General features: G+C 34.4%; 1 protein-coding gene across 2 annotated transcripts in view; it reads left to right on the top strand.

Moving 5' to 3' along the window:
* The window catches only part of LOC123704948 (homeobox protein caupolican), a 46106-nt gene that overhangs the window by 16175 nt on the left and 17169 nt on the right, over positions 1-12762 (top strand). Inside the window, exons 2-3 of one of the 2 annotated variants that reach the window (XM_045653457.1) lie at positions 1216-1520; positions 7599-7708. In XM_045653457.1, coding sequence (XP_045509413.1) covers positions 1248-1520; positions 7599-7708 — 383 coding nt within the window. In that variant the 5' untranslated portion in view covers positions 1216-1247. Of the gene's footprint in view, positions 1-1199; positions 1521-7598; positions 7709-12762 lie in introns of both variants that reach the window. The other variant, XM_045653456.1, reaches the window with a different exon arrangement.

Here is a 12762-nt window from a genome sequence, read left to right as displayed (position 1 = left end):
TTAGGTCGGGTTAACAGCGGCACGGCAATAATACCTATAGCCCTGTAACCTGCGGTATAGGTAGTGTTGCGAGTAAGGATTAAATAACTATGCAGGGTATGTAATGTACGTAATGCAGGGATTCGACATTTAACGGCTTCGGGATTACCTCGATAATACCCTCGGCACAATAAATGTTTTCAGGCGCGGTGGCAAGCGCTGCCTCGCGATAGGTCGAAATTTTCAAACAGCCATGTAAAATGGCGTAAGCGTTTAGGGTGGAAGCCCTATTTCTTCTAGGTCACAGCTCCGCCTCGGCCGGTCGGCAGCGTCGTGACAATACGCTCCTATCGTAGTCGCGACTCGCGACTCGCAACTGTCTTACGCAACTAAAGGTTAAAAACGACACATTTACAAGCGAAACGTTTAACGCCACATAGAAAATGTCAGAGAGCGTTATCACAATGCGAGGGATCTATACTCAAATATAATTTATTTCGTCCGGAAATATCCTATAATAACACGGAAAGGACACAAAGGCAGTATAATTCTTATTTTCTTTCAACTGACGGGTCGTATCATAAGCGGGTGGCATTTCTCGGTTTTTAATCCTATTGAGAGCAGCATTTGTTAGGTCAGCGGGACCATTTTTCATCCGAATGACAAATATTTAGAAAGTTATTTATCCACGTATGAATCCGCAACGCTCAATCGGAAAGGACGTTAAGGGACGGTTCGCGAGCTTCCTTTGTTCGCTTTCAACGATTCAATATTTGCTCTACGACCGCGCAATCGATTCAGGTAGGCCGGTAGATAATTCCATTATGACAATAATGTGTTCCGCCTGAGCCCATTGTAATCGTATTCAAAATTTATCAATCGCATCGCATTAGCGTCAAGACGACGCATAATCTAATTCGCACAATGCGTCGAAAGGGTTTCGCGAGCGTGTCCGATTTGCGTACGTCGACTGATGAGGCGGCGGCTACGCCCCGGGTGCACCCCTTGCAATCGTTAAATCCTCATCTATAACCCATTTTTTCGCGCTCGTATTTCAATATGCGTCAAGACTGATGGATAACCACGTAAGCATGCAACGCGACAGTGCTGTGCGAGGAGGCCTCCGATATCTTTTTTGTGTACCTATATAACATTGTGTGTGTTGCAAACGCGAATGTGGAAACTCGCCATAAAGGCATTTCAAAATTTACAACTTACAGAGCACCATATCGACAGCCTCCAACAGTCCGCCGCCGGCGCAGGCGGGGATGAGCGGGGGGGCGGGGGGTGCGGCTAGGCCGAGCTCTCCTGCCGCCGCCGCCGCCCGCTGCTGCGACACGGGCCGGCCGATCTTCCAGGACCCGATCACGGGGCAGACCGTGTGCTCTTGTCAGTACGAGTTCCTCAACTACCAGCGGCTGGCGTCGGGCGTGCCGCTGTCCATGTACAGCGCGCCGTACCCCGACGCCGCCGCCGCGGCCGGCATGGCTGCCTACTTCCCCGCGCTGGCCGCGGACCAACCACCCTTCTATGCCAATACAGTAAGTATCGCCTAATGTAAGCCATACACGCTACGGTCTAATGTACAGAAATCCACTTGGCTAGGGGGGCAGGTATGCTTACGCAGCTCATCTGACGTGTGCGGTGTGAGGAATGAGGATGTTCTTGTTCCGGTCGTCTGCACAGGCTCACAACACAGGTCTGCTCCTACACACGTAACGGTCTACTTGCGCAGGAATACCTGTACAGGTGGACCTGTCAGGTTTACTGTAGCATGTGGCAGCCATAACGAAGATCCCGACCAACTTTTACATGTCATTTTCAGAAAAGGCGTGATAAACTTTTTAGGCAAATCAATCAAATAAATAATAAAATCAAAATAAATAATATTTGTTTTATCGTAGGTAATATATAATACGTCCAAATATTTATACGATTACTTTTTTTATAATGTAGATTAAGGATTCTTCATTAATCTTATAAAATCCGCGTTACATCAACTCGTGTCATATAAATTTAGATAAAATTGGTTGATAACAATAAATAAATCAAAATTTATTAGCGGTGGACACACATACTCAGGGACTCCATGAATGATGAATCATTATGATATAATACCTATCTAAACTTTATAATTTACCATAAATAAGTATAAATTCGCAACATAATAGAAGACAAAATAATACATAAAGGAATTATTAATCTTAGTAGTTTACCAATAAAAAAACACATCAAATATACGTACAAAGTCGCGCACTCTAAGTAGTAATTAGATACATAGAAATATATTCAACCTACACAAAGTGAACCAACAAACGCCCGAAGAATATAATTTGACCCACATTCCAATGATTAAATCGAAATCCGCGTCAATCAATGTGCTAAATTAATTATGTATTCTGTTCAATTAAATTGAAATGAGTTGTGTTATGGTGTTTTGCTTTACGTATGTCGAAACGTTGGAATTGTATAATTCGTGTGTACTCTACAGCAAATGTATTTTTATTGACACGAATTCTCTCGTCACGAAAACAACAACGAGAAATTAAATTGGCACAATACCTACAATTGTTATTTTTGTTATCATAGTAAAACAAAATCTGCAAATTGAGACATCTGTCCCTTTGCAAAATTAGATCGAAAGTATGGGCAATGGGCATACTACATTTTTACAATCGCTAAACCAAATAGAAAGTGTTGGTAGGTGTAAAAAATGCGACATTCATAATCAGTTTCTATGTTACACTTGAAGCTAGATCAAAAAACACGATTTATAAACTTGTTCGCACGTTGTATGGCATTGATCTTTATCTGACATGCTAATGTGGGCCTAATGAACTAAATCTATTTAATTATAATTACAAATAGGAAACCTCATTTGACAACAGGTGCCATTGTGACCTTAACACCATGTTTACCATTTTTTCTATTAAGGATTCAATGTAATAAGGGAATAAAATGCGTGTTAGTTGATCGCGGTTTGTAGGCGTTTAGAAAACGACGCGTTTGTTAAGCCGCGTTTTGACGTCGTTTTAATTATCGCATAGAAACAAATGTATAGAAACAAATTATATATAAAATTATAAGTACAGTTATTTTTTTCAAATATGTGAACATTGGTAAATGTTAATGGTGAATAAACTTGAACGTTTAAAAGTACTTTGCAGATTTAAACCATAAAAGTAATTGACACAAATATCTAATATAATAAATATAACATTAAACTTTATTATGTTACCTATGTACTATGTAGGTACTAGGTACGAAGTATAACAGTGTCATACATTATTAAAAAGACTATTATGAAAGATCGATATTATAATACGAAAAATAAATGTCGCAAAAACGCAAGTGTGTACCTTAATGGACATTTGGTTCAATATGTATGAAACCACACCGCTTGTAATTAGCTATGTTATATAAACAGGTAAACTTATAGAAAGAAACATGTCGTGTTTAATGTCAATAAAATGCCTATTTGATAACATTTTTTATTATAAATGGCAATAAATCTATTGTTATGTATAATAACTATTACGTTTTACAGCTTAATATAATTATAATGATATTGGAATTATGTTTTTTTTTTGAAAATCTTAGACGTTTGTTACAATGTAGGTAATGTTAGTACATAAAATGAGCGAAGCCTGCAGCAGGCGTACCAATACCTACCTTGATATAATATCGCGACAACGTCCTCTCTTTCTATTGTTTAAAAATAGTACCTATTTCTGAATATTTCAGATATTTCTTAACCAACGCATTTTGTTCTGGAATACCTCTAGTTTATTAATACTTATTATTCATAATATTATCTGCTATATCTAACCGCTAGGCCTAAACAGGTCCTAACAATTCGCAAACACACAACGACTATTCGCGTAAACATCAATGAATCACTTTTGGAATAGTTGTAGAACTATAATATTATAGACAAGGTAACGACGGCTATAAAATTGTGATGATACCAAACCCCTCATTAATATATTATACGAAACGAGTTATTGACACGTTTTCGCACTATCTTGCCAGTATCAGTAGACAATCAGACATTGTATAATATTATACATTATTAAAAAGCGGGACAAATTAGATCTTTATCATTTAAAAGCAAATTCGTTTTATACTAGTCGTAAAGGAAATTATTCGACGCCGTACCTATAAATAAATGTCAAATTTAATTATTGTATAGAAATGAAAACGTTTTTTTTTTTGAAATCAACGTTTTTCGAAATATTTCAACTCCCGTGCTCGCTTCATACGCTAAAGGATGTTTTCGATACACGAAAACTCGTTTCATCAAATCGAGATATCATTAAACTAAAGAAGATTAAGAGCCAGCACTTATAAGTACCTTTTTTAATGTCTTTTTTGTCCTCTATAAAAAGTATTACCTTGAAATAATTAGGATCCGATGTCAAAATATCCGAGTAAAAGAGGCTGCGAGCATCTTTCATCGTGTTAAGTAGATTTAACAATAACCATCTCCGAATAAAGAATACATATAAATTAGAATCATAATCCGATGATGCATGTTCTTTACAAAAAACGCTCCTACCTCGGTCGGGTTTAATAACTTAATACGTTTAACAAATGTATTGAGATTCCAGCGACGCACTGAATAATGAGATATCGCCTACCGAATTCAATACGCGATGGTGATAGTATGGAATATTATCGTATTGTCTTACCGCGTTTCACATGTGGAACTGTTGTGCGGTGATAATAGCCGCTATAGAGGTACGGCGGTGTGGGTGACGGAATGATAATTATGTTAATATAAAAGTAGCCAGGCGCGTTATATATGACGTAGTAAAGCTGGAGGAAGGTGTTAAAAGGTGTGGTCGAGAACGTGTGCCGGTAGACGATTCAATCATTCATGGAGATATGATCATTTATCATATGGCGAAAGTGTGAACTTGCGGCCGATCCGTGCTCTCGGTGGTATCTTTTTTTCCATTCACACGTTTTATTTTGAATACGACGTTTGAGCGTTCCCAGTTTTTTTCGATTTTCATTCAGCGGTAGTTATAAAATATGTCGGTATGTTAAATATTGGAAGTTTTTTACTTAATATGTGAGCTTGATGTTTTTGTTGCATTCTCGGTTTGATAAATCTTCGATGTACCTATATGGTAGTCAATTTGCAGATCGATATAGTGACAAAAAGGTAGTTCAGCTGTAGAAAAAAAATCGTAACGTGTTTACTTATTTACATATTCCTGTATTTTTCCTCACCTCAAACAACTATCACTAATCGAACGATTTATAAATCTATCAAAAACTGTCGAACAAAAAGACAAAACCAAAAGAAAATATCCAAATTCAAATTAAGGTAGGTATTCATGATGTGTCGAAATAATATTTACGACGTATTTAATTTATCAATGCGTCTACGCATATGGTGACACAGAACGGAAACTGCCTAAATCATAACCAAAAAAATATAATTTATAGTTACAATGAATTGGACTGAAATAAATTCATCACTTCGCTAGAACTGATTTAATAGATAGTTTATTATTAAAAGCACTTTTATGAATTACAGTTCCACTAATTCATAAATTTTGTTAAGTTAATAAAACACTTATTTATGTTTGTGTTTGTTTTATTATCAGACTACGTTACACTTTTTCTAAAGAATAAACATTGAATAAAATTATATGTATTGTTTTTGAATATAAATTGGTAGTTGATATTGAATCGATAATCGCGATTAAATTGATAAATATTATTATCTCAATGAATCAACGTTTTTAACTTCAGACATTAGTGTTTAGATAACCTAGTCCAAATAAATTAATTTATGTTGTACATCTTAAAATACACTTTTAGCTACGATAAACAAATTTCATCACACCCCTTAGGTACTTTTCTAAAGAACTGCAAATTGAAAGTCATTATATCAAAGATTATGAAATACAACACGTTACGTATAAAATTTCATATCACAAAGTCAAAGTTATAACAGAATGACGCTCCGAATTCACCCTGCTACCCCCCCGATTGCGTGTCAACAATATAATTCAACGGATTATAAACACATTCGTCCCATAAAAATATCCCTTTGGAACATATTATTATTAATGTTAATGGAAGAATAGTTTCCATTAAGCTTACAGAACCAATCAAGATTACGTCGACCTTTTTATATGTGACTATCGCGATCATTATCAGTTTTACCTTACTGTAATGTTTTTAGCTACAAATAAGTCGAGCGGTTTGCAATAACTTCTTTTATTAGACGTCTAATTAATTTTTGATTAATGTTGTTATTACCTTGTATTACCATGTTCAGTTTTAAATGTTACGAAGTTTTAAGGATACCTAATTATTATAATTATTAACGTAAACAATTAACATTTTTTACAAAATAATTGGTGACTTAAGACAATGGAATTGATTTTATAGAACGTTTTCTTTATAAAATTGTGTAGTGTTGTTTCAAATTGAACTCCATTAATTACAAAACATTTAACAAAAACTACTAACAACGCACCAAGTAAATAGAACGGCAAAGATAACATTTCAAAATAATACGCTCACCGATTCGGTGCTCAAGGCTGAAAACGCAAATCATAATCGACAAAGCAAACATTACAAACAATGTGACGCCAATAAATCCAGGTAAGTGCAGATTCTCGTCACGGCTTAGCCCGATTATTTAACAGAAAACTGGAATTGTACCAAAGAGATCGAAGCAACAAAGAACATCACTGCGACTGGATTACGCTGTCGTACTTGAGTAAAATTTATTATCGGATTTTCGATTCGGCCACCAATGAAGTTGTTGGACAACAAAATCTTTTGATAGATTTATCCTGGCTGACCGCATTAAGATCCGCTCCTGAGTTATTTTTAATGTGTCACTATAAATTTTCGACCCTCATCGCACTATAGCGACGTAGAAATCCAAAAATTGCAACGATTTATACTCTTTTATATTGTGTCGTTGTCGAGGCCGACTGATATTATACTTCAATTAAAAATACGTTTCAATGAATTTCGAACCGTCGAAGAAGATATCGACGAATCGTACCTAATTTAGAAACTATTCTCTCGTTATAATTGAATGAGACATCTGTTAAATAAGGTCACGACCGGCGAGGGCAAAACAAATCCCTTTTTAAAGATACATTTGTCTATTCCAAGATGATTGATGAACGCCTCTCATATCTTTAGCCATTAAATAATAATAGTTAAGACAACCGAGCGATCGATCAAAAAATTAATCCGTTGAGGTCCATTTTTGTAATGGATTAAGTTAACGCTTCCGTATACGTGAATGGAATTCGATAGTTTAGATTGTATTATATTCATTTCATTGTGTTTACAATTACCGCGACTGTGAGACTAAAGTATAATTATTAATTTCTTTGTAATGTTATAAATCCTGCAATAAACATTATTATGATGCAAGGATTATTGCAAGCTTTGAGCGACTTATAATTAAGAAGTATTTCCAGAGTGAAACAAAAAGATAATCCGTGTCCTTTTAATTATCATAAAATTGTAATGTGTTTAAAAATAAAAAACCTACACCGATGCTTTTAAGTGTCTAATTAGGTTGTATATTAATTTGATAGTATATTTTTAATAAAATAAATTATATTCAACAGGCAGCGGGCATCGAGCTGAAAGAAAATTTGGCAGCAAGCGCCGCAAGTTGGCCCTACCCGTCTGTTTATCATCCTTATGACGCTGCGTTTGCTGGATATCCTTTTAATGGGTAAGTTTATGTTCTATAAATTTTCTCACAATACTATTGTTATTCTAATACAATCCTAAGATAAGATCTTCCGGTCCTAGATAACACTGGTCAACAATGATTTTGTTGCCCTGGATGTGAAAGTGGTTTCGAATAATTTAATGCATATTATATATAGAACTATTAATGGTTTTGGTAGATTGGCTCTAGTTTTTTTTTATCCTAATTTTCTTACTAGACTCTAAAACGCAGCATGAAATAGAAGGTATATTTGTTTTACATCATTTATTTATTACAAAGTTTTATTTATTGTTTTGTTTTAGTATTTAATTAATTCAAATGGATATAAAAATAGAGAAAAATCATTAAAACTTATGAAATAGTACAAGGAAATAGATTTTATAAGCTTCTCTTCTTAGTTAATTTTGGGACAATAGTTTTCTTATGGACCATCAGTAATCTGCCATCATGTGACGATCCCATATACCCTGATACCATTATTCCATAATTTTTACTTCTTTTTCGATGTGTTCTTCCTGTTTCTCACAGAAATTCCGCAGATTTACTGGATATCTATCCAGGAGACTGTGGGCAAAGTGTAGCTTTATGCTCGTATTTGCTCATAAAATAATGAAGTTTTTTAAACAACTGTTGTGCCATTTCTTTATAATTTGGTGTTTTAAATTAATCTTAAATTTATTTAATACTATATCTCTCCATTATTTACATTCAGCATCAGTTATTAAATTTTGTTAAATTTTCATTTTTTATCAATTGTCGACACGCCCGTCCTGTAGGGCCATCGGGTATTCTTCTTATACTTCTAGATTCCCTCAAAGGCCTAAATTTTCATATTTATTAATTATTCCTAATGAATTTGCTTTGTCTAATTCTATTAATAAAAACATCAAGGGAATTTCGTATACCTATCCACTTTGCTGACCAAGTGCTACTGGGTTTCTTTAACTCAATACAAACCGAACATTGTTGTTCATAAAAATGTTTTTTTACAGAAACCATTTATTATTCTGATATTCTACAGTCAGTTTTATAGAATAGGGTTATGTCTGAGCGAATAAATGTGCAGAAAACGTAATTCACCTAAAAATAAACACTTGTTAGTAACCCGTACTCTGAAGGGCCGTAAGAAATTTTTATATATATGAAAATCCAAATTAAAAAAAAACTAGAGCCAATTAAATAATTTTAATGATTACATTCGCAAACTGGGTACTTCAAATATATTTAAAATCTGTAGAAATATCCAGGGCAACAAAAAGAAATTGTTTTTTTGTTGAGCTGTGTAATCTTTACGTAACCAAAACGTAAACATAAAATCTACATCAACCGTCTATTCAGTTTTACAACCAATCACTGCAACGCTGAAATAGGCAAATTAATAAATTTGCAATGCAATGGATTCCCAGGGAATGATCAAATATATCCGTAAGCAGCGGACCGGCTTAATCTAAAATGCATCCCCCAATGCGCGTCAGAGCACTGTTTAGAACCGGCATAATTAATTTTTAACTACCCGTTGCATCGCTGAAATTATGGCCCGGGCTTTGCCAGCGAATTGAGCGACGTAACATACGTGAAAATGCGAAAAAGAGCATTCACACACGCTTCAGTCTTTCACGCTCCAATTTCCAAAAACCTCGCGCGGCCATTCGTTCCTTTTTGGGACGGACATTACCCAATCGTGAATACGTGAATTTAGGGAATTTCGCTTCGTTTTCGCCAGATTTTTTCGTATCGGTCCCCGATCGTTCATCAACATTCATTTATCAGTGCGTCCGGAGTACCGTTGGAGTTGAAGGAATAAGGATCTTGTGTGAACCGATAGCGGCGTCCTGTAAAGGTCGGAGAACACGAGTTTATTAGATATGAATGTTGTAGCAGATTATCTAAACTGTATCGCATTGTCGGCGAGCTACATAGAACATGGCGCCTTATCGCCGAACGCGCTTTATATCAATTTTCGTAAACGATTCTATGGTGGCGGCAATTATTTGATTTGTAATTAGCAATTCTATTGATATGATAGCGTGTTTGTTGGTAGCCGCTGAGAATCTGATAAGCTGATTGATTTTAGTGATTATTTCAAATACGGAAAATCGTGGAATAATAATTATTCAATAACCATGTTGTGACAAAATACCGCGCGATATAAATGTATAAACAATCAAGGAATATGATCAAAGCTGATTGAACTTATGATTCCTTTTATCGAAACTGTAAAAGTTAAAAATGTTGCACATAATATTTCATGTCCATGTCCAATCTATTCGAATAGCATTTGACATAAGCAAGTGGTTTTTGCTGAAAATATTTGGTTTTCGCTTTCACGCAAACTCTTCAACTTAAACTAGTAGTTTCCTCATTCTAAAACATTTCTAATTAAGTACGTATATTGATTCCTGAAATGCATCATTATTAATAATAGTAAACACCTAAGAGAGCTTGGGATTGTGATGGGATTGTACCTTATAATGAGAAAGCACATCATTATGATATAAGAACAACAAACACATAGGCCTTAGTTTTCTGTGACAGCGTGGAATACCTAGCGTGGCGTTGTTGGCAGAAATAACTGTATGATAATTGGCCGGAGCATGCCAGAAATATAATAATTATTATTAAAAAAGCTTTTTCCTGTTGAGATTTCCACTTCCAAAAAATATCCGTTGTACTCTCGAACTTGTATACGTACTTGTAGTGAATAGAAACAGGAATAAAATTTAATTTAATTCAAAAGGAAAACGTGCAGAAATGTAAATCAATAAATACTTGAGACCCTTTCAAATCAAACATCATAAAATGTAGGCAATACAAAAAATCCGAAACACTAATTAATTAATTTAAAGAAGGCTTTTTATCAAAAGATCAACATTGATTTATTATCAATAAAAGGTTGGGAAATCGATGTAAACTAAAATATTTAAGTTGACGTTAAAGATAAAACATTAGATATAAAATACGATATTTCTTACATTACTTGTGTTTTATTTTAATCGTAATCACTGTATACATATATAATTACATGGAAATGCTACCTCTTTTGAAACATAATACATATCACAACGGTTATTATCGTTAAATCGAATGAAATCAAGGTTACATTGTTTAAAAGCGATTTCGTGAGTGCCAATTTTATTTTTTCGAGTCTACTGTCGATATTGACAAGTTAATTACAAGAAGGATTGAAGACAACGTGTCAATTATTGTTATTTAGAACAATATTGGAATTATTATTAGATACAAACGAATGAATTTGGGTGTGTTCCTGACATAAATCAGCGAATTACATGAAATTTCAATTAACAAACCACTGTTAATTACTTGGAAACAGAACTCGATACTTTACCGGTTCTTGGAGAAAAATATATAAATAATAATTAGAAGTAATGATGCGTAAATACATGTTACCAAATTGGGGAAGCATTACGTATGAAAATGCTCAGTTTAATTTTAGTGTGAAAATTTAGTCCATACACAAAAAAGATTTTGGAACATCAAAGCTTTTTAACGAACTCTTGGTAAGGTTCACTCTTGGTAACATTGCAGATTTCATATGTAAATTGCATAATATTTTTACAACAATCTTCGAACATCTTTTCTATATTTTGTCGTCATAATTACCTTGAAATTACTCACTTAAAATTATTCTATAAATATTGAATAATAGTTGTAATTTATAAGAATTTGCATAAAGGGAGTGCCTGCCGGATAAAGTCAGTATTGCCTAGTTTCTACTAACGCAGCGTCTTCCTCCGTATCGTATTATACAATACATATCTACAATATTATACATATTTGCTTATGACCACTCTAACAGAACGGAGTAAATCAAGCTATGCCTCATTCATTGAGAGATATTTGTTAAGTACCAATAATTGTTCAGAAATATTCTTTATTGAACAAAAATGTATAAAAGATCGCTGCTCGCCGATAACGCTGCGTTTTGTTTATTTTTTATTACCTTTTACGTTCAATCTATTGCTTGCTATTCGCATCTATAAGAATTAATGGAACAGTTAACAGACGCGCTTTTAATTCAATCTAATGTAGGAAAACAGATCTCAACGCTGATTGTTGATAGTGAGCTTTAAAAGCTTCGATTAAGGTCGGTTTTTCATTGCAGTGGCCTGATTACATAGTGTCTTTCCTTGTTAAGACTCAATCTACACCTATGAACTAATTCGATTTAATTACCTTCAGTGGTTTCGGATCAGCACTGATGAATTAAGCCAACCGGGCCAATTTCTATTTATGTCAGTCACAGTGTAAAGCTGATTGGTCAGAGTTAGTATCTTATTGGATTTATTATACATATTTGTTATGTAATTGGATACAAATAGTACATTAATTACAAAGAACTTATATGAAAATGCATCAATCATTATTTAACAGAATCTGTTAGAACAAGTTCACTGTTCAAAAGATTGAGCGATAGAAATTTGCCATAAAGTCAATAAATTCTACTTTCATTAATTTGAGAAAAACAAAACATTACAACTAATACAATTCGTATCGTCACGGGATGTAATTATCAACTATGAATCACTTATTGGTACGGTCTATTGAATTTTCTAAGCGCAATAGGACAGCGAAATAACGATTCAGCCAAGAATCCAATTTACTAGAAACTAATGAACCTCATGACTGAGTTAACTGCGCTTGCATCTAAATTCGTTCCAAACACGGTAGATTATTCGAGAAAAAACCGGCGGAGGTATAATACGGCAATAGCTGACACCTTTTTCGTCACTGTTATTGATTCACATAATTAGCTTAGCGCCTCCACTCGGAATTTTTTGCCCGAGTTAATTAAAACTAAGTCTTAGTACATCGATCGTATACTAAAGACCGTTCTTGATGTTTTTACCAGAGAGTTAGCGAGCCGCGACGTTGTAGTTATAATTAGCAATTTATATCACTTTAAAGAGTGAAACATGATTTTTCTATTACAGAACGGTCATTAATTTGTGTCGGTAAAAAGATACGCATGCGTTGGTGTTAATGAAACGTTTGGAGTTCGGAGAGAAAGATTAATATTGTCCACGGGTACTTTG

Source organism: Colias croceus, chromosome Z (genome assembly GCF_905220415.1).
Source record: "Colias croceus chromosome Z, ilColCroc2.1".
Lineage (NCBI taxonomy): Eukaryota > Metazoa > Arthropoda > Insecta > Lepidoptera > Pieridae > Colias > Colias croceus.
Note: the sequence above shows the minus strand (reverse complement) of the source record. Positions and strands in the feature narration are given on the sequence as shown.